The sequence below is a fragment of a genome, unplaced genomic scaffold (genome assembly GCF_019419815.1).
Source record: "Pyrus x bretschneideri cultivar Hongxiangsu unplaced genomic scaffold, Pyrus_bretschneideri_v1 Contig109, whole genome shotgun sequence".
Lineage (NCBI taxonomy): Eukaryota > Viridiplantae > Streptophyta > Magnoliopsida > Rosales > Rosaceae > Pyrus > Pyrus x bretschneideri.
Window position 1 is genome coordinate 369,424 of NW_025999401.1, and position 22,181 is coordinate 391,604.

At 38.7% G+C, this 22,181-nt stretch overlaps 3 protein-coding genes across 4 annotated transcripts; 2 read left to right on the top strand and 1 right to left on the bottom strand.

Annotated features, from left to right (window-relative positions):
• The first annotated feature begins 2,371 nt into the window (after positions 1-2,371).
• Positions 2,372-11,357, top strand: LOC103964211 (eukaryotic translation initiation factor 4G). Its single transcript, XM_009377116.3, is given in 12 exon segments — positions 2,372-2,565; positions 2,681-2,883; positions 3,092-3,231; positions 3,430-3,579; positions 3,802-3,875; positions 3,989-4,045; positions 4,322-5,686; positions 5,782-6,069; positions 6,071-6,205; positions 6,207-8,893; positions 10,507-10,701; positions 10,800-11,357. Coding segments are annotated over 11 exon segments (5,580 nt in total). The 5' UTR covers positions 2,372-2,565; positions 2,681-2,725; the 3' UTR covers positions 11,131-11,357.
• A 2,549-nt stretch (positions 11,358-13,906) lies between these two features.
• On the bottom strand, positions 13,907-17,675 carry LOC103964208 (metacaspase-1). 2 transcript variants are annotated; one of them, XM_009377108.3, is made up of 5 exons: positions 17,116-17,673; positions 15,420-15,750; positions 14,728-14,848; positions 14,367-14,639; positions 13,907-14,262 (listed from the first exon to the last, which is right to left on the bottom strand). In XM_009377108.3, the coding sequence occupies exons 1-5, from the start codon at positions 17,492-17,494 to the stop codon at positions 14,203-14,205; spliced, it is 1,164 nt and encodes a 387-aa protein (XP_009375383.2). In that variant the 5' UTR covers positions 17,495-17,673; the 3' UTR covers positions 13,907-14,202. The 2 variants fall into 2 exon arrangements, with proteins under 2 accessions (XP_009375383.2, XP_048428024.1); XM_048572067.1 differs by having other exon boundaries at positions 14,162-14,639; positions 17,116-17,675.
• Positions 17,676-19,739: 2,064 nt separating this feature from the next.
• LOC103964207 (60S ribosomal protein L37a) lies at positions 19,740-21,629 on the top strand. The gene is made up of 5 exons (XM_009377107.3): positions 19,740-19,863; positions 20,686-20,725; positions 21,071-21,159; positions 21,248-21,330; positions 21,422-21,629. The coding sequence occupies exons 1-5, from the start codon at positions 19,861-19,863 to the stop codon at positions 21,483-21,485; spliced, it is 279 nt and encodes a 92-aa protein (XP_009375382.1). The 5' UTR covers positions 19,740-19,860; the 3' UTR covers positions 21,486-21,629.
• Positions 21,630-22,181: the final 552 nt, after the last annotated feature.

The window sequence follows — 22,181 nt, forward strand, 5'->3', positions numbered from 1 at the left end:
TCTTCCAGGCAATACACTATGCTATCCACCTGGTGAACAGTAACTGCCCTAATGAACAGTAATCACCTTTTGCATCTCCACCGTTGCACTTCAATAGCCCTGGCAATAGGCAATAAAATATTAGTATTTTATTTATTTATAAAATAATGCAAAATAATTTTAATTGTAATTTCGGATAAGATTTTTAATCATTCTCGTTGCGCCACGTGTCATTATCCGAAGTATTATTAAATAATACAAAATAATTTTATTTGTAATTTCGGATAAAATAATTTTATAGAAAAGTAAAAACAATTTTTTTTAAAAAAAATTTCAAAATTTTTTCAGATTTTTTACAATTTTTTTTTAATTTTTATTTAACAATTAATCTCTGCCGTTGGATATTAAAAAAATTGAATTCCAACACTCCAGATTGTGCCACATGTCACAACGGTAACTTTTCTTAATTTTAAAACTATTTTTTCTTTTATTTATTTATTTATTTATAAAGCCTATTTAATATCGACCATTGATCTCAGATCGAACGATTGATATTAAATAAGCTTTTTTTTTTTTATTACGGTTGAGATTGAACGGTCCAAGTTAAAGAGCTGTTCAAATCGAACGCACCATGGGAAGCCACGTGGCTTCCCAACGATAACTGAGGCCGACTGCTCCGCGGGCCCTTATGGTCTGAAACTTGTTTGCTGACACGCCCCTACGCACGAGTGAGGCGCACGCGTCTGACAGAAAAAAATTTAAGAAAGGGACTGACTCCAGCCTGACGTCAGCCCTACGTTAGGTCCACTTCGGGCTCACGGGCTGGCGATTCCTCACGGGCCTGTTGCTCAGGCCTGCCCAGTCCCTCGGGCTCCCAACGCTGGAAGCTTGCAGCCAGGCTATGAAACCCTGTTTGGTCCACTGTCCCCTGAGCAATCCACAACGGTGGACTTGCTCTTATATCGGCGGGGTAGATTCTCGCCTATAGTAAAGATTAAAAAAAAAAAAAAAGCAGCGCGTAGAGGAGCAACAACATTATGTGCAAGTTCCGTGCAAGTTTAGAGGAATCAAGGGGGCAGATTCTCCCTCTTAAGGTCGATTTCCGATAACCGGAGATGAGGCCGCACCTCCTTGGGCATTTGTTCACCAGTGATCACGAAGCAAAACAAAACAAACAAAAAATCATAATCATAGAAAGATATAAAAGGTTAAAAATCAAGAAAATTGACAATAAATTTGATATATATTGACGAACTAGATTTCTTAGTTTGCACTATAAGGTATTAAAATTGTATCAATTTGGCCTTTTACTGAACTAATTGTTAAAATTTCATTAAATATATCAAATAGTGTGCGTAAAACCTTTATATGGACTAATGTGTAAGTCATATTGGCACTAGATTGATAGACAAAAAAAACTCTAATTTAGAAGTGAAAAAAAAAATACTATTAGACTAGTTGCGGAATGCTTGGCGTTGCGGGATGACCAGTGGTTGGCCTTAAGTCATATTGGCACTAGATTGACAGACAAGAAAAACTCTAATTTAGAAGTGAAAAAAAATACTATTAGACTGGTTGCGGAATGCTTGGCATTGCGGGATGGCCTGTGGTTGGCTAAGGCTAAGGGCTTGACTCGTATGGACTAATGTGTAAGTCATATTGGCACAAGATTGACAGACAAGAAAAACTCTGATTTAGAAGTGAAAAAAGTACTATTAGACTGGTTGCAAAATGCCTGGCGTTGCGGGATGGCCGGTGGTTGGCTAAGGCTAAGGGCTTGACTCGTATTGTGGTGGAGGGTGATTCAAAACTGGTGATTCAATCTATCAGTGGAGCTTATAACCCCCCTTGGAGATTGAATACCATCTTAGAAGATATTCGCTGGCTTGTCGGGTTGTTTGAGGAGATTTGCTGGAAGCATGTCCTTAGGAAAACAAATTTTCTGACGGATGCTATTACCAGAGTGGGTTATTCGGTATTTGATTTTCATGTTTGGGATAGAATTCTTCCTTTAGAAGCCCATCGGGCATTCCTCTTAGATTTTATCCAAACCGGATGCCTCTCTTTAATGCAGTCTTTTTCTATTAAAAAGAAAACGAAAAAAATAAATAGGAGCGACTAAGCTTTTTAGGTTTTTGTTTTATTTTAGGTTGCTTAGTGAGGTGGGTTATTCTCTATACTCTAGGGTACTGAGAGAGAAAAGGAGGAAATAATAAATGAATGGTAAGAATGAAAAGTAAAAAGCAAAAATAATTAGAAAAGAGGACAATGAACGGTAATTAAAATAAAAATACGAAAAGAGAGGGATGAAAAAAAACAAGACCCATTCGATTTTGTGATTTCTGATCTCCTATAAACCCTACCTTTTGACCACTTGACGGGTCAGTTTGTTACCACAACACACACTCTCTCCCCCCTTCCCCTTCTCTCTCTTACCAAAACACCAAAACAACTCTCCTTTCTCTTACCAAAACACCACAACAACTCTCTATCTCTCTCTCTCATCAAGTTTTTCTTTCATTTCACTCTGCGCTTTCTCATGGTTTCCCAATAAAACCCTAATCTTTCTCCTCACTCACTCTCCAGGTACTCCAATCAAACCCTAATCACTCTCTTAATCACTCGCTTACGGTACGATTTTCGGATAACTAGGTTTGATTGATTTGATTTGGGGTTTGTGGATCTGCGTGTTTGGTTGCAGAGAAAATTTGAAGGAAAAAAAATTGGGAATTAAGCGTAGGAATATATGTCCTTCAATCAATCAAGGTCGGATAAGAACGAGACGCAGTACCGGAAAACAGGGCGATCCGCAAGCTCTAATCAGCAGCACAGGGGATACTCACCATCTTACCCTAAGGGCACCGGCGCCGGTGGGCCCGGCCCTTCCATCTCCTCCAACCGCAGGTGTATATATATATCTCTGTGTGTGTATCGTATCTACTCATTGCATATGTTTCTTTGTGTAGAGTTTGTTTCTGATCAGTTTTACTTGAATTTGAAGTTTTATATTGCTTTTGATTGTAATTTCAAATTTGGGTTTTTTTAAATACGTTTTGGAATTTTTGAGATTGTTGGAAGTTAGGGTTTGATGATTTTTATTTCAAATATTCAGTTTTAGGAAGAATAATAACAATGCACAAGGAGGACAGTCCAGGCCAAGTGTAACCACTGTAAATACTCAGGATTCCGGTATTGCTTTTGCACAACGTGGCGTTGTACAAAACGGAGCCCATGTACAGCCCCAATTGCATGGTACAGATTTCGAAGTTTCTGTTCTCTTTCAGTCTAGAAATTTATATGATAATGTCGTGATTGTTTTAATAGACTTTTATGGGTAGTTGAAGGAGTTTGCGAATCTGAGATAATTGAGTTTTCTTTTAAAATCTTTGTTGCCCATTTTGTTTGATTCTCATTTCTTGGCAATGTTTTCCTGCGATTGATCTGATGTAGGAGGTTCTGATGCACCTGTTGCAAGCACAGCTTCCCGTACAGCTGAAGCATCAGCCTCTCAGAGAACCTCCCGAACTGTTCCAAAGGCTCCCACTTCTCAATCTGCCTCCGCGACTTCTGACACAAGAACACCCACTACACCAGCAAAGTGTAAGTTCACACTCTGGACCATGGATTTTGTTGTACTCAATGTTGGGGAATGTCGGCGTATTTTCACTGTCATATCGTAATGTTGTGATGTCAATGCTAGATTCTCTTGGCAGTGTTATCCCAAATAGGCGATTTAGCAATGATTTTAACATGCTGATATATGATTTATGGTATATTAGTAAATGCCAATAATCAGGTTTTAACTTTTTCTGTTGGTTTTAGCCCCAGGAGATGCGTCCAAGGGCTTTGCCTTTCAGTTTGGGTCTATAAGCCCTGGCTTCATGAATGGGATGCAGGTATTGTTATATGCTAGCGAACTCTTGATTAAAATTCTCTAATTTCCTGTATTTCTAAGCGCCGAACAAATTATAGTATGTTTTTAAAAGCGGAAAGGTTGTGTTCCTTGTAGATTCCTGCTCGAACCAGCTCAGCTCCCCCAAATTTAGATGAGCAGAAACGTGATCAGGTTAGCTTGTTTTTCTTCTCTCTCATCTTCCTGCCTTTTTTTTTTTACTGAATAGTCTGATTGGTTCAACTGCACATGATGTTTTTTGACAGAAGTGTGTGTATACAGTAGTTTATGTCTTCCTATCATGTCCTTCTGTTTACTTGTTTAATGAAATATTATTCTTTGTATTTGAATTTAAAGGTGACTTAATTTCAATGAGTAATTTGGTATCATTATGCTTTTCAATTTTGTTTATTAATTTGTGAAATCATTATGTCATGCTTGAATATGCAGGCACGCCATGATTCTTTTAGAGCTGTGCCTTCAGTGCCAGTCCCTACTGTTCCTAAACAGCAGTTACCAAGGAAAGATTCAGTGTCCATTGATCAACCTAATGCTGCTGAGGTTCATATGGTACCGAAGGTTAAAAAGGATGTGCAAGTCTCACATGCACCCCCTCCTAGTCAAACTCAGAAACCTTCTCCTCATCCAATGGCTGGGATGTCCATGCCAATGCCATTTCATCAGCCACAGGTTCCATTGCAATTTGGTGGCCCAAACCAGCAGATCCAATCTCAGAGTATGAGCGCCAGTGCAATTCAAATGCCAATGACTATGCAATTACCAATTGGTAGTACTCAAGTACAGCAGCCAGTGTTTGTTCAAGGTCTCCAGCCCCATCCAATGCAGCCCCAAGGAATTATGCATCAGGGCCAGAACATGACTTTTAACCCCCAAATGGGTCCTCAAATACCTCAGATGAACAACTTGGGGATCAGCATGGCATCACAATACCCCCAACAACAGGGTAGGAAGTTTGGCGGCCCTCGTAAAACTCCTGTCAAGATTACACATCCAGATACACATGAAGAGTTGAGGCTTGATAAAAGGACAGATTCATATCCAGATAGTGGGCCATCAGCCCCCAGGACTCACCCAAACATTCCTCCTCAATCCCAGTCTATTCCATCATTTGCACATCCTCATACTACCACCTATTATGCCAATTCTTACAATCCCAGTTCCCTATATTATTCTGCTTCAAGTTCTCATCCCTTAACTAGTAGTCATATGCCACCCAATTCACAAGCACCAAGGTTCAGCTATCCAGTCAGCCAGGGTTCCCAACCTGTACCTTTCATTAATCCGTCATCGCATAGTACCCTGCCTGTTAGCAAGTCTGGGTCCCTTATGCACAACGTGGTGGATCCACCTAACCTGGAACATGCACGCGATGTACATAATATAAGTGCCTCTGTTCCATCAGCAACTATTCCTGTTGTAATTAAACCACCTGCTGGAACCGTTGGAGAGAAGGTTGTCGACCCATTGCCAAACAGCTCAACTGTTGTTGAAAAAGGTGAATTATCGAAGCCTCTGAGACAATCTGGAGAAATTATCCAATCTGCAGGTGACCAATCCATCCTCAAATCATTGCCGGTGATGGAAAAAGTATCTGCAAATGCTCCTGCCACTGCTTCAGTTGAGAAACAGGTTTCAAATCTATTGTCCTCTTCTTCAGCTGCCCCAACTGAGGAGTCTGCACCAGTTGTGATCATCACTGAACCCAGAAAAAAGGAAACTCTTAGTCGGTCAAACTCAATTAAAGATCAGCAAAAGAAGCCAGGGAAGAAGGGAAATGTTCAACCACAGCTTCAGGTACTTATTTTCAGTACTTTTAGATAACCTTCTATTTTCTTCTCTTTAACGGTAGCATTTAAATTTGTGTTATCATTCTACATCCTTGATGACAGGTTGTTGGGCAGTCTAGCTCTACATCAAGCGCTCTGTCTCAGTCTGCAGAGCATGGTATACCTTCTACTAGTGATGTTTCTGGCACTGTAGAAGCTAATACAACTCTTGCTCCAGTAAGTAGTGCATCTGTTTCAAAGGCAGCGAAGGAACCACCGTCAGATGTTAGTGCTCCTACTGCTGATTGTTTGGAATCAAAGACTGAAGATATTGGGCAAGGCAATATTCCCATCTCTTCTGAAATATCTGCTCCTGGGATGGTTGTTGGTAATTCAGATTCCGTTCATCAGTAGTCAACTAGACAGTTCTTTACAACCAGATGAACAAGGACAGCGTGACTTGATGGGGGCAGAAAAACAGGCAGAACAAAGTTTGTCTGGAAATTACAAACAGGATACTGAAGGTCATGGTATTTCTGCAGAATCCAATCTCCGTAAAACCTTTGGAATCTGCTAAAGTACCTGCAGAGCATTCTGTTGTGAAGGAAACAGCTAAAGGAAGTACTGTTGCAATCTCAGACACTGCACAAGGAGGGCAGGGCCATTACGAGTGTCTCCATGCAGAATCTGGTGGAATGGATGCCTCTTTAAGCAGAAGTGATAGTATGGGTGGCAGTGAAGGTTTTTTTTCAAAATCTAGCAAATTAGAGCAGCATTCTGCTTCTGTTCAAACTACCGAACTTTCAGGTAGAACTTCAAAAACTGAAACTGAAGGTACATGTGAGGAGAATATTGATGGTGGTGGGGGAAATATTGAGAATATTGGTAGTGGTGGGGATTCTCTTACAGTGTCAGACTTCAGGGACAAACCTGAACTGAGTAGAACTAAGAGTACTGTTTCAAGGGGGAAGAAGAAAAGAAAAGAAATTCTTTCTAAGGCAGATGCTGCAGGCATGACCTCTGATCTTTATGTGGCATACAAGAACCCTGAAGAAAAGAAGGGTATTGAAAACACTGAAAGTATTATGACCAGTATAATTTCAAAGCAGGTAGCTGCTGATGCTCCTCAGCAAGATGCTGTAGGGAGAGAGAAAGATGCACCGGTTAAAGCTGAGCCAGAGGATTGGGAAGACGCTGCTGACATCTCTCCCCCAAAACTGGAAACCTCAGATACTGGAGAGCAGGTATGTGGAGTGGATGATTCTGACAAAGATGGACATGAAAATGGGGCGAAGAAATATTCCAGAGATTTCCTGTTGAAGTTTACTGAGCAATTTACTGAGCTTCCAGAAGGTTTTGAAATTACGTCTGATATAGCAGAGATCTTGGATGCTAATGTGAATGCTGCTCCTTCTATTGATTATGATTCACTCCCTAGTCCGGGAAGAATTGTTGATAGGCAAGGAGGGGCCGCAAGACTTGACCGTCGTGGGAATGGAATAATGGATGATGATAGATGGAATAAGGGAGGTGCTGCCAATTTCCGAACTGGCCAAGGACCAAATTTTGGTGTTTTGAGGAATCCACGTGCACCGACACCAGTTCAGCAGCATGTTAGAGGGATCCTGCCTGGGCCTGGTCACTCTGTTGGTCATCAGGGAGGGATGCAAAGAAATAATTCTGATGCTGACAGGTGGCAGAGAGCTACGAATTTTCAACCTAAGGGCTTGATGCCTTCTCCTCATACTCCATTACAGGTGATGCACAAAGCTGACAGGAAGTATGAAGTGGGTAAAGTGAGTGATGAAGAGCAGGCCAAGCAAAGGCAGTTAAAGGCTATACTGAACAAGTTAACTCCTCAAAACTTTGAAAAACTATTCGAGCAAGTGAAAGCTGTTAATATAGATAATGCGACGACTCTAACTGGTGTCATTTCACAGATCTTTGACAAGGCTCTTATGGAGCCTACTTTCTGTGAGATGTATGCTAACTTCTGTTTTTATCTTGCCGGAGAGTTGCCTGATTTCAGTGAAGACAATGAAAAGATAACTTTTAAGAGATTGCTTTTGAACAAGTGCCAGGAGGAATTTGAGAGGGGAGAAAGAGAGCAAGAGGAGGCCAATAAGGCAGATGAGGAGGGTCAGGTGAAACAGTCTGAAGAAGAAAGAGAGGAGAAAAGAATCAAAGCGCGAAGACGAATGTTGGGTAACATTAGATTAATTGGGGAGCTTTACAAAAAGAAAATGTTGACTGAGAGAATTATGCATGAATGCATTAAAAAGTTGTTAGGTCAGCAACAGACTCCAGATGAGGAGGATATTGAAGCTTTGTGCAAACTAATGAGCACAATTGGGGAGATGATTGATCATCCGAAAGCCAAGGAGCACATGGATGCATATTTTGAAAGGGTGAAAAGCTTATCGAATAACATGAAATTATCTTCTAGGGTTAGGTTCATGTTGAAGGATGCAATTGATCTGAGAAAGAATAAATGGCAGCAGAGGAGGAAAGTTGAAGGACCAAAAAAGATTGAGGAAGTACACAGAGATGCTGCACAAGAACGACAGGCACAGTCTAGTAGGCTGGCCCGTGGTCCTGGAATCAATCCATCAGCTAGAAGGGGGCCTCCTATGGAATTCAGTCCAAGAGGATCGACGATATCTTCACCTAATGCCCATATGGGTGGTTTCCGTGGGATGCCTGCTCAGGTTCGTGGTTATGGCAGTCAGGATGTCCGTACAGATGAAAGACATTCTTATGAGAGTAGGACCTTGTCAGTTCCCTTGACACAAAGACCGATTGGTGATGATTCTATAACTTTGGGTCCCCAGGGTGGTCTTGCCAGAGGAATGTCCATCAGAGGACCACCATCAATGTCAGCTGCTCCTTTGGCTGAGATGCCTCATGCTGTAGATTCTAGGAGGATGACTGCTGGTTCGAATGGTTTCAGTTCTCTTTCAGAGCGGACAACTTACAACGCAAGGGAGGATCCTGTGCCAAGATATATGCCAGATAGATTTTCAGGTCCAGCTGCTTATGATCAGTCAAGTGTGTCGGAGCGTAATTTAAGTTTTGGTGGTAGGGACCTGAGGAGTTCAGATCATAGAACTCTTCCAACTTCACCACCCACACGTGCACATGGAGCAACTTTAACACAAAATGTTCATTCAGAAAATGTATTTACAGATGACCATCTTAGAGATATGTCTTTGGCAGCAATTAAAGAATTTTACAGGTATATTCTTATTTTTGAGAGAGCAGTCCTTTCTCGTTACTTATTTCTTTTGGGTTAAGAAATTCTTGTCTCATGCATGCTTTAGAGTGTTCTAATTTGTTTATGTTATTTTCTTAGTTCAATGCATCTTTCAGATGTGATAGTTCTCTGCTTGCTAAAATAATCTGCCTATGATTTGCTTAATGTGATTTTGTATTCGTTCTGTGTCTGTGGGGAATGGATAGGACTAAGGAGCAATGGTTGGTCATCTGTCAATTTTTTTGGTCAACTTCAAGTTGCATAAATAGAATCGGGATTGTTCCTCTGGCATTGAATGGACCCCACGGGTGGTACAGAAGACAGAAAGGAAAAGAAAAAAAACAATATAAGTAAAGGAGTTGAGTTAGTTGTGATGGATTTTTTTGTGCGATTACTTGTATGCTATGTTGTAAAGTGGTATACACAATTCGTTCGGACTCTCGGAAATGTAGTTGGTAGAATATGGGATCCATAAGCCAAGCTCAAGTGGCATGGGATGAGTGAGGTGTACGTAGAGGTCCTAATTTTAAACATTTGTTTTGGAAAAGAAAATAAAATAATGCAGGCAGTAAGATTGATTTCTATCTACTCTTAACATTCCTCCTGATAACTAACTCATCTTTAATTGTTAGAGCTCAGTTGGAAAATTCACTTCTTATGCAGTTGACCAGTTGTTTTAGTTAAACCATATGATTGCAATGGTTCAAATCGTTATGTTTTTTCACATCTGTTGAAAAATATACTTTAGGGTTTCTCTTCATAAATAATGCAGATATGGCAATAAATAAGTTTGGATCATTTTATGCTGTTGAAGATGAAAATCTTTTTATATCTTTTGTCACGGATGTCTTAATTTTTTGGAGGGGTACCCTCTTATTTTTTGCTGAATTTATTGTTGTGCGTTCATGGATATTGAGAAACCTTGGGAAGTTATTTTGGCATGGAGAATTGTAGACTTTGTACAACATTTGACCTGCTACTTTGGAAACTTCTAGGTTGACTTGAATGCAGTGAGTGCAATGACAAGTAATGTGATATCTAAATGTGTATAGTTTAATCGTGGCCGGTCATGCACACCCCCCCCCCCCCCCCACCCCCTCTCTCCTCTCCTCTCCCTTCTTCTTTCTTCTTACCATATTAAAACAACTCATTCTCTTATATTTCTTCTAAAAAAAAAAAAAAAAAAAACTCATTCTTGCCCTGATGTATCCATTTGATGTCAGAATCAGACCTATGTATGGTGGATGATCTTAATCTTTGGCATTTAAAGATTTAGTATATATTGTTGATGTTCAATCATTGGCTTTCCAAGAACTCATCTTAGATGGTGTTCTACATATATGGTTTTTTATTTTAATTATATACTTACGGGAAAGCAAGCAGAATTGTTCTAAAAGAATGGATCCATTTTGGAATAGGAAGTCTGCAGTGGTTTATTATTATTTTTACGCACCTAATATGTGGTTTATGTTGTTGACAGTAATAACTGTAGCATTGTCTTTACATGGGTGTGATGTATTATACAACTTCCTAAAACTCTCGTTAAAGATTTTTCATATGCTCTTCCTCAATTTTGTTTTCCTTCATATTTTCAGTGCTCGAGACGAGAAAGAGGTTGCTTTATGCATTAAAGAGCTGAACTCACCAAGCTTCCATCCGTCGATTATATCTCTTTGGGTCACAGACTCTTTTGAGAGGAAGGACACTGAAAGACATCTTTTGGCAAAGCTTCTAGTCAAGCTTACAAAGACCCATGATGGAACTTTGAGTCAGCCTCAGCTCATCAAAGGGTAGGAAAAGTTTACATGTGCGTTTGGTTATTGAAATTGACGGTCTTCTCGGTATTGTGCGTTTTTCTATTATTTAATTTCTTCTTTTATCTGCTTAGGTTTGAAGCTGTTCTGTCCACCTTAGAGGATGCAGTGAACGATGCCCCGAGAGCACCGGAGTTTCTTGGCCTTATCTTTGCGGAAGTCATTTTAGAAAATGTCATTTCCTTGAATCAGATTGGCCAATTAATACAAGAGGGTGGAGAGCAGCCAGGGCATCTTCTGAAAGTCGGGCTTGCAGGCAACGTTCTTGGGAGCGTCTTGGAGATTATCAAATCAGAGAAAGGAGATAGCGGTTTGAATGAGATCCGTATGTCCTCCAACTTGCGGTTAGAGACTTTTCGCCCCCCAGATCCTCTCAAATCAAGGATACTAGAGAAATTTATTTAGAGATTAGCGATGCTCGTTGTAATCGTGATAGAAGGAATTCATGGCTAGTGCTTAGTAGGGTTCTGGACGAATTTGCAAAAATATTTTTTATGGAGGGCACTGGGAAATTTATGTAATGGGATGGGGTGGGGGGGTTAATCATCCTCCATGTTTTAATGTTATTTCTTAACAATATTTCTGCAGTGACGAAAGGTTCAATTGAGCATCATTTTCTCGTCGCTTGTCAATTGCTCTTTCTAGCAATCTTTGTACATCTCAATGCTCCGTTTCTCTTCTTCCGTCGGTTTCTGTAAAGTTTTAGACTGAATGATTTGACTACTTTTGAAGCCTTGGAGTAGCTTCGGTTTTTTATTCCATACAAAGTGAGAGCGAAAGGAGTTTATGGTTCCTCAATAATGTTCAATTGCCTGAAGATCCTCTGATGTTGTTGCTTTCACTCAGGAACAAAGTATGACCAGAATGCCTCGTACCTTTTGCATATGCAATTCATATCATAGGCAGAATCTGTTTATTGTTCAATTTATTTCCTGTCTCATTAGAAAAGAAAATTGCAGTATTAGTCCTTGTATTTGACCTAATTGGAGCTTTGATCCAGAACAATATTCCTTTATGATGTTATTATAACTTCTGTTCAAAAGAAAAAAGTTTTAAGAAGCATTAAGGGACACAAGTTCTAACAACCAACGGTGTAACTTGAAGCACTTGCTCCACATTTTAACAAGTTTGTGGCCAATGCTCATGAATTTTTAAATTAAAGACCAAAACTCCAGTTGAGTCAAATTTTTCAAGAACCAATGCTACATCTCTTTATCTCATCCATGCTTTAGGAAAAAGATTAAACTCTTGTGGCCACCATTACTTCTTTCTAGTGTTCCTGCTTGCTCGTTGGGAATGAAATGCGCAACGGCAAACTATTGAGTAGCTTGGTATTGACACATTCCGAGTCTTGATAAGAGTAACGCCATCGTAGCTTATTGCTTTGCCCATAGGCAACCGAATCCACTCCCTCCCCCTCCCCAAAACACTCCAGCCCACTCGGGCGAGAAGTTAGACAACAATTGCCTAGCCCAGCACCCTGCTTATGTGACGCAAGGCTGACGTCAACACAATCTAAAATATTCAAACTATTAGAAAATTATAAAATAAAAACTAATTAAAAATGTGTAGTTATGATTCCTCAACTTTATTTCCATGACCATTGGTCCCTTAATTTGTCAAAATGTGTAGTTATGATCATTTTCCTTAACACCGTCAATAAATCTATTAAATTCAATCATGTGCATGGCACATGAGATTGACTATAGGGGCAATTAAGGAAACATATTATTTCCCAGGTTGAAGTCGATACCATCCCCCAATTGAAACTTCCTCCATGCCCAATTCTCAAATTCCCAACCTGTATTGCAGTAATCAGCTTTTAATGAAGGAAAACAACCGTCGAAATTCAGTTTCAAAGCGGTTATGGACGATGTGGTGTGGAAGAGCTTTACTGCACTAGTATAGAGGAGAAGGGAGAAGGCTTTATTGCACTGGCATAGAGGAGAAAGCACAGAGGAGAAGGCAATTCACTCAACCCGAGAGCAACATGAATAATTTGGAAGCCACTGCCAATGAGGAAAAAGGCCTAGAGGAAAAGCATGGATGTGTTATAGTAGTACCAAGAAGACAAGATGAGGAGGAATGTAATTCCATCGTTGGCAATCTCATGACATCCGACAACTCCATCGTCCTCCGCTAAACTAACCCTGAAATCAAACCTTAAAAGACCCAAATTTCTGATTGTAAACCCAAGTGCACTTAGTATTATCAGTTTTGGAGGGATTGAACACTCAAACAACTCAAATAACCCTCCTTGCAAAACCCTATCCAGCCCCCTTTGCTGCGTTCAATCGACTCCTACCCAAGGGAAATAATATGTTTCCTTAATTGCCCCTACAGTTAGACTCATGTGCCACGCACGTGATTGATTTTCACAGAACCATTGACGGTGTTAGCGAAAATGACCATAGCTACACATTTTGACAAGTTTGAGGACTAATGGTCATGGAAATAAAGTTGAGGGATCATTGCTACAATTTCCCCCTTTTTCTATAAATACCTAACCATGTCCTTTCACTTTTACACTACATTTCAATATTTCAAATACTTTCTACCAATCTTTTATTATTATCCGAAATTAATAATAAAGTTAGTTATCTTTTATTATTTTATAAAATAAAAGATGATAATATTTTAATACAAATTGTCTAAGGTTATTCAGCTTATGAGTGAAAATGCATTTAGATAGTTACTGGCATTTAAGAAGATTGAGTTGCTTATTTTTCAAAGAGACCTTGCTACACTAGAAGTGCTCGAAGAGAGCGAGAGGTAATATTGTAGAAGTGCTGCTTTGCTTGGAAGACGAGGGGAGCATGTTTGGTAACAAGTAGATTCAATGTCTTGCATTATATGTATGATATTCCTCTAACAAAAGCAGTGTTTTCTCTTGCGTAGCAGCAATTTAAGTGCTTAATTTCTTTCTTTGACAAAATTAAAAAAAAAAAAAAAAAGTGCTTAATTTCTTTCATTTCTATTCTTTACAGTTTTGGACTCAGCTAAGAGAACTACAAAACTTTAATAAACAAAAATGCCGAAAACTCCAAGGATCATAAAATGTTCAACTAAGGAGATTTGCAGTAACACTGCCCAACACAAAACACATTAACACTAGTGTTCCTTTCTTTTTCTTCAAGAAACAAAATTCTGGTAGAATCGGAGTGTAATTGTTTCTACAATCTAATGCAAAACAAAGTTCTAAAGTGATTAGCCAAAAACACAATACAAGATTTTGCTATACATACTAACCTGTTAAGAAGAGAACAGTAACAAGTAAACGGACACAAAATCACAATTTACAATTGCCATTGTTTCACCACAACAATAAAAAAATGCGTTCATCTATTTATTACTCATCAAAGGATTTGTATCCTCCCTCCAGAATCTAGACCTAAATTACCTTTTCTTTTCGCAATATATATATATATATATATATATATATATATATATGTTAATCTGCATGTAGACAGAAAAGAATCATAGGGAGAAAGGTTTAGTATACACATCAAATGGCTCGCAGGCAGTTAGTTGCGGTTCCTACCACAAAGCAAACCAAAACGACAGCATCAGGCTGTTAGTACCGTATGACTATAAACCAGCATGTAACTTGAAAACCTAATAAATGTTACGCAAGGCAATACCTGTTTAAGCCCGCCAGTAGCACTGCCTCCTGTCAGAAGCATGCTGACTAGGGATGTCACAGCACCACCGCCACCACCACCACCACCACCAAGGAGAGATGTTAATCTGCCGCCACCAAGGCCTCCACCACCACCACCACCACCCGTACCCGTACTTCGAATGGTAGAGCGCATAGAATTGAGTATGCTTCCATAGGTACTCGCTTGTCCACGCTCAATTGCTTGGATGAAGCAGAAAGTCATAGCACCTGTTGATGTGATCTTCGATAGAGCCTGTACCCATAAAGCATTAGATCAGATAATGTTCTAGTAGGAGTTTAAACTATAGTTTTACCTACTCTATTTTTTCCCCCAAACTTACTGATGTATCAGCAGACGTCTGATCATCATCACAACCACTGAAGGAAATGACTTCTCCACCGCCTGATCCTTTCCACATGCCTGATGAAGGGCGATGATCCTCCCATACATATCGTCCGCCCCTAAATCAAGGAGTGAAATTATCTATCATAAGAAATCCTATTTTAGATGAGGGGTAATCAAGTAGGTAGACACATTGAAAATCAGGGGAAGAACACAACAGAATTCGAGAATGATGACAATACTCATAAGCACCATGTTTAACTGGACATTATAAGATCATACATGCATAAGTTCAGATAACGGAACAATAGCGAAAGTTCTGCCTTTAGCATATGGAAACTGGCAAACTCACTGGACTCAAACTATAACAGCAGGAACTTAAGGATAAGACTTTTTTAAGGATTTGATTCCCCATTTCTTTTAAAATACGCCCAAACAAGAATTTAATAGTTTGAAGTCTTTCCTCGAAAGGGCTCAAGGCAAATGCCTTAAGTGTCTACCCTCTGAACTGGCCATTTTTCGGCAGGTCTAGCATGATTACTAGATGGACGTCCATCTCACCAAAAGTATAATGTTCAGAAATGGAAATTGTTGATTTTTCATATGGTTCCAGTTACTAATGAGATAATACATATGCATACCTGACAAATGTTAATCTACATATCGGGATCAAAATTACCGAAAACTAACCTGTCCATTCTGCAAAGGAAGGGCAAATCTAGTACGGTGCCACTATGACAAGCATCAATTATTGCATGAAGCTTAACCCCGGGTGGAAGGGGCCTTACAATTGCTGCATTTATCTCATCATCAACAATCATACCCTGAGTTTCGAAGTCAAGGGGACAAAGGGTTTCATCAAAACCATCAATTTCATCACCATTATAATTCCTTTGCTGTGAACCATGACCAGAGTAATGAAACAGGAGGGAGTCTCCTGGTTGACAGCCTTGTACAAGCCAATGTAACGCCATTCTAATGTTGTATTTGTTCGGAATCTTGGAAGGGTGAGTTTCTTCTTCTGCAGTTCAGAAAATGAGTACAATTTAGCACTACGTGTATTATTAAAAACAAGAACTTGAGATACAATTCACGAAAGGGTTCAGAAGGTGAATGACAGCATCTGAAAGAAGTGCAAATGACTCTGTACTTGAATGTTTATAGAACATTGAAAGGACAAAAACTTTGGAAAAGGAAATTGCAATAAAACTAATCCTTCTAAACTATTAGCAGCTCAATCCCAACATAAACATTTGCTTTGTCATTTGCTTAACCTCAAAAAGGGGAGAAGCTTCAATAGATATCAAGGGGGCAAAGGTTATCAAGAAAGAAACCACCAATGATGATCAGGGTAAAGCTACAAGAATGAGGGATTTTTGTGCAACTTAATGACAACAATCCGGAAGTTGCAATATTATCCCGCAAGTTCTGATAGAAAATAATCCTGCAAGTGCTAACACAGTAAATGTTCTCCATATACATATCTACGGTTCTTGACCTAAGGTTCCTATGGACTGTAAAATCTCAGTATTCCTTATGTTGAGCTAATTGTTGGTAACTGTCTTGTTCAGCTAGTGTAGTTGGGAGAAGTAATGTCTTTTATTGTTCGAGGAAGAAAATCGAGAGTCATAGGTGAATACCAATAGGATTTGCCTAATCCGCCCACGAGACCAATGTAGGCAGTTATGAATCTTCTAGAAGTTGGTGACCTACTTCTCATTTCCTGAGCTGAGATCGATCATTCAGATAGACGGGGCTAGACTAACAACTACAGGTCACCGTAATACTCATGACCCCTCCCTTTAGCCAGATTAGCTATTGACAATCTTGATAATTAATTGCCAAAGATAAAGCACACATTGCAAATTCAATACCAAGTAGTTCAAAAAATCTTGGGCCATTTTTCCTTTTATCATCAGTGATTAAATCCACACCTTTAACATCACTCATATCTTCCCTTCTCTCCTACCTAAAACTTTTACTCCATCGTAAGATTCTCAGCTGTTTCTTTTCTCATCCGAACCTTCTCACAAAAACTATCTAAATACATAGGAAACAATCCATTTTCCGATTCAAAACTGTCACCAACTAAGAATATTCAGCTGCATTTCTCATCCAAACCTTTTTTTTTTCTCACAAATCCTACCCCGAAAGCCGCAACCTTTACGATCCAAAATATCAAATCAGAAGTCTTTTTCACTAGGGCATCTTCAAAACCTACTAATTCAAATCATATCACCAGAAACCAAACCAAATCACATCGCAAAATTTGCGCCCAACAAAAACAGAACGTGTACATGCACACCAAGGCCAAATATTCAGAATTACACACAACATGTTATCTTATGCAAAATCAAATTGCATGCATGCATGCATATACGTATACCGGTGAGCATGACAATGCAATCGTCTGGAAACTGGAACTTGTTGATGAGGAGATACCGCATGCACTTGGCATCATTGATGCAACCCTTGAGCTCATGTCTCGAGTACTTATACGAGATCCCGCAGATCACAGCCTTCTTCCGCCCGTGCGCGTTGGGGGGAGGGCCTGGAGGCGCGTGACAGTAGGGGGAGGGAGGTGACGGGGCGTGAGAGTAAGGAGCTGGAGGTGGAGGCGCGTGGGAGGCTGGAGGCTGATGGAGGCCACGTGAGTCCGCAATTATAGTGACACCCTGGCAGATTGCACAGCGGATGGAATCGGCGCCGGGGGGAAGCTGGAGAGGGGTGCGGCAGTGGCAGCAATTCACCAGCATATTATACATGGTGGCTGGTCAAACTGGAATTTGGAGAAAAGGGCAGAGGTAGAATGGGAAAAAGTGGGAGCTATGGATTTCTGTGATTGTTGAGAGAGAGCGAGAGAGAGAGAGGGAAACTGGGTTTGGATTGGGATTGATGGAAACTGCGAAATTGGATAAATGGAGGGAGAGAGATGCGTGTAAGCTCCCTACGCACGAACTAGAAGAAGAAAAAAAAAAAAGCTGGAAATACACGTATTGAATTCAAGTAGGGAATTCGTTTTTCCTTTTTCTTTTTTTTTGTAATGGTCTTTCGTTAATGATACAATTAGGGAATTCTTTTTAATAAAATAAATAATTAAAAGACGCAACCGTGTATATATACAAAATTACAAATTGTTATAAATAAGCAAACATTTGCTATAGATTGAATTGTAACGAAATTAATGTATCACTTTGTTTATTCATTTTTATACGTGTGTCAGACATAGAAAATAAACATAAAAGAAGAGAGGTGAGGGAAACTTGTATTTTTTTTTTTTTTGTACTACTGGTATGATACAAGCATACCTTTATGTATAGAGGTTTTAACCCGACATCTCTTTTAATGCATATAGAAAGCTTACACTAAAATAGTAAAAATCAAACTTTTACTATTGTATGTTATGTATGTATGTTATGTTATGTTATGTATGTATGTATGTATGTATGTATATTATGTTATGTTATGTATATATGTGAAACCTTATGTTCGAATCTTGAGAATAATAAGTTTGATGTTATTTATTTCTCTTAATCCTTATTGTAAATACATCATAATATAAAATAAAAAAAACTAGCAGCCAACTAATTAAGTTCGTATTTTTAAGAGAAACTAATAAAAAAAAAAGAAATTAATTAAAAGGATTTCAAAATTTAACAAAAAATACTTAACCAACTTTACTTAATAGTTAAGACAAAAACAACACATGCCACATATTCCACACGCTGCAAGACACATTTTGTAAATACTGCGTAGGACTTTACTTTAGGCTTGGCTTGTGGCATTGTTACAACGAATGGGCTTCAAGATGTAGTTGGACTTGTACGTGAGGTTTTTGGGCTGTAACAATTGGCATGATATGTGGAATTAGACTTTATATTTGGATTGAAAGTAGAGAAATATGGTATGAACTTATTTTCATGAAATTTGTTGTTTAAAAGTTGAAATTATTTTCATGAAATTTGCTTTGTGATGGCCAAATCGAAAGCCCTTAATGTTTATACGGAACTTTTTTCATTAAAAAGTTGCAAATTAAGCTTTACAAATTTCATAATTAGGGCAAAATTGACCGGGAAAATGTGGAGAAGGGTGTTTTTGCTATTTGTGTGTTTATGACCAATGAAATGACGATTTTACCTTTCGAATGCATCATGCTTAATTCACATGACTTAAGTTAACAAAGAATTGGATTGGAAAGCTTGAAATCTAACAGAAATGATGAAATAGGAGTTTGTAATGAGTTTAGGAACTTATATTTATATAAATAAATATATATATATATATATATTTTTTTTTTTTTTAGGGCCTCTTTGGTACTCGGCTTGAATCCAACTTTTTAAACTTAAAAATAATTTTCAAGTTTTAGGCCTTACAAACTTATTTGGTAGGACAATTTTCAAAAATTGAACTCAAGACCAACTCAAAAATATAGTCTATCCTCTAAAAACATAAAAAATGAGTTTTTAAAGTTTTTAAACTTAAACTTACTCCTTTCTTTTCTCTCCCTCCTCCCCTCTCACTCCAAATATATCTCTCTCTCTTTTATTCTTTCTCTCTCCTCTTTTTTTACCTTTTTCGTCTCTCCTCCAATCCGCTATCTTCATTCTCTAGGTTCTTTCTCTCACTCCTCTTCCTCTCTATCTCATCCAATCCTCTCTTCTTTCTTTTTTCTTCAATCATCTATTACTTTCTTTCCTCCTCTCTCCTCTTTCTCCCTCTCTGGCGACCTCCTCTTTTTAGATCTCTTTGTCTAGTTTAAGTCGTAAGATTTAAAATTTTTAAATCTCAAACCAATCAAGTTTTGAGTCTTAAAGAAAACTTTTTTCAAGAAATATTTTGAGAAATGATAAAAAATTTCAAATAAGATACCAAACAAGTCCTTCAAGACATAATTTCACTCGAAAAAAATTTATAGACTAAATCGGCAATTCAGCATATTTATCTCTTGGACTGTAATTGGACCACCAAGGAAAAGGCCCAAGACAAATAGCCCTAACGCACGCTGGGGGATAGTCTGCGGCCGGGGGAGGCACCATATATAAAAACCAACCAAAGTAACGAGGGTAAACGTCGGGCTGCTGGAAGGGACAGAGATTACTAGGGTTTTAGCTCCTCCGTCCCCATTTCCAAAATGGTACGTTTCCTTTACCCTGCAAAAGTTCTGGTATTGCAAAAGTTTGTGCGTCTGCAAATTAGATCTGCAAATTGGTATTCGAATCTCATATTGCTTTACTTATTTTCTTTTTGTTCGATTTTTTTAATTTTTGGGTTCAAATGGGAATTGTAAGACAGGAAGATACAGAGACCCAAAAAGCTATTGGGTTAGATTAATCAGTAAAAAGTGTGAAATGTCTAAATATTCTGGTGGGTTTTCCATGATTTTTTTCCCCCAAAATTTGTTGTAGATATAATCTGTGGCTTATGGAGTGTGAATGTCAAAAGGGTTTTCTTTGTGTTAAACTGCGGGAAATTTAAGGAAATTATTACTTGTAATTTTTTCTGTCGAATGTTATTGCTGATTGTAGTTCAAGAGATTTCGTAAGATAGTCGGTCCTTTGCACTCGTTGTTTGTTGATTTCTGGGTACATCATTCTAGGTGGAGACGGGAAATTATTCCTTTACATTTTATGTGTATTGTTATTGCTGATTGTATGTGTTTTAGTTCAAGAGAGTTCGTTAGATGGTCGATGCCATACTCTTTTAAGCTCCAAGTGTTTACCTACCTACAACGTTGTAGGTAGATACTTGGAGTTAAAAGGAGTTGTCGCGTTAACCCTTTTATGTGCCTTGTTATTTGTGTTCTATTATGGTTTAGAAGAAGTTCATTACTTGCGGAACACACCTTAGTGTTATCATTGTGTATTGTATTTTTTTTTTCCTTTATATAAATCATTCTAGTGTGAACTTGAATTTGTTGCCTTACTTTTCCACTTTGATTTCCTCGTGTGTATTACAGACTAAGAGAACCAAGAAGGCGGGCATTGTTGGGAAGTACGGTATGTGCATTTTGCTTCTTTTTTTTTTTTCCTTCGCCCGTATATTTTTTTGAATTTGTGGTGAAATGAAGGATTATGGGGAAACGGTATAACTTGTGTGTGTGCACGCTCACACAAACAGGGTGGCGGAGGGTACTTTTCAATGATTGTTTGTTCGATGTTTATAATCATGGTGAAACACAATCACACAGTTCACAAAGAAAATTTGGATTTTGAATTGGTGGGGTCCTATTTCTAGAAACTATTTAGTAAACGGGATGATTTGTTGTTGGCATGATCAAATGGTTACAATATTTTACATGTTTATGTTATAATGGTGAATTACTTATTTTTGTATGGGTTCAGGCACCCGATATGGTGCTAGTCTGAGGAAGCAAATCAAGAAGATGGAAGTCTCTCAGCACAGCAAGTACTTCTGTGAGTTCTGTGGGAAGGTACTTACCCTACCATCTAAAGTCTGGTTTTCTTGTGAAAGGTTAGGTTTAGAAATGCAACCCTTCTAATAAAAATGCATGGTTGCAGTACGCGGTGAAGCGTAAGGCTGTTGGAATTTGGGGTTGCAAAGATTGTGGCAAAGTGAAAGCCGGAGGCGCCTACACACTGAAGTAAGGACTTTGTAGGGATAAGTTCTGTTTGTCATGCCTCTGTAAGTTTCTATGCTGGGAAATAATTGTGTTTAATGGTTATATTTTGCAGTACTGCTAGTGCTGTGACCGTTAGGAGCACCATCCGAAGGCTGAGGGAGCAGACCGAGAGTTAGAGCTGCATTATTCTCTTGTTTTCGATGAAACCATCTATCATTTTCTTAAAGTTTGGCTTATGTTTTGTTATGTACTTGTATGCGGAGCTTTAGTTTTGACTAAGCGGAGTAATGGTTACTGAGTTAAATGATCTTTGTTTGGGTAGTACGTTTTCAGGTGATATTGCATTGGTATGTTTTAATTAGCAAATTTGTAGGTACGATATCCACACCCCAAACCCTGTTCTATGATTTGCTAGCAAAACAGCCATGGACGTCTATGAATTTTCATGGATAGTCTGTACAAGTGATCTCGAAGTGCAATGCCCGCAACGATACTCGTCAATTAAAGAGTATTTCTCTTGTTCGATATAAATTTTCCAAAACTTAGGTAACTAAAATTGAAGGGACCGGATCGGATCTGTTTTTGTGTTTACAAAATCCATACCCGAACCGGCTGAGCCCGCCCGGCCCCTTGGGTCTCTTTCTATATCTGTAAGTTTATTAGTTTCCTTGGTTTTAGTCTTTTGACCCTTTCATAAGTTTAAACAAGTTACTTTTTTACACGACTGTGATTCCCTCGAAACAAAACAAAACCTCGCATACATCTATCCTCTTTTCATTCAACAATATTAGAGGAGAATGCGAGCTAAGTTGTGCAATGTGTCAGTCATGATTAAGCATCAAACTCTCGATGAAAGTTAAACTTCAAATCTT

Excerpts from the sequence above, each read along its gene's own strand:
- LOC103964207 (XM_009377107.3), top strand. Across the intron at positions 21,160-21,247 it reads TCTGTGAGTTCTGTGGGAAG|TACGCGGTGAAGCGTAAGGC; the intron begins GTACTTACCCTA and ends GCATGGTTGCAG. Across the intron at positions 21,331-21,421 it reads GGAGGCGCCTACACACTGAA|TACTGCTAGTGCTGTGACCG; the intron begins GTAAGGACTTTG and ends TATATTTTGCAG.
- LOC103964208 (XM_048572067.1), bottom strand. The coding sequence starts at position 17,494 with ATGTATAATATGCTGGTGAATTGCTGCCACTGCCGCACCCCTCTCCAG. Across the intron at positions 15,751-17,115 it reads TTGCATTGTCATGCTCACCG|AAGAAGAAACTCACCCTTCC; the intron begins GTATACGTATAT and ends TCTGAACTGCAG. Across the intron at positions 14,849-15,419 it reads TTCCTTTGCAGAATGGACAG|GGGCGGACGATATGTATGGG; the intron begins GTTAGTTTTCGG and ends TCCTTGATTTAG.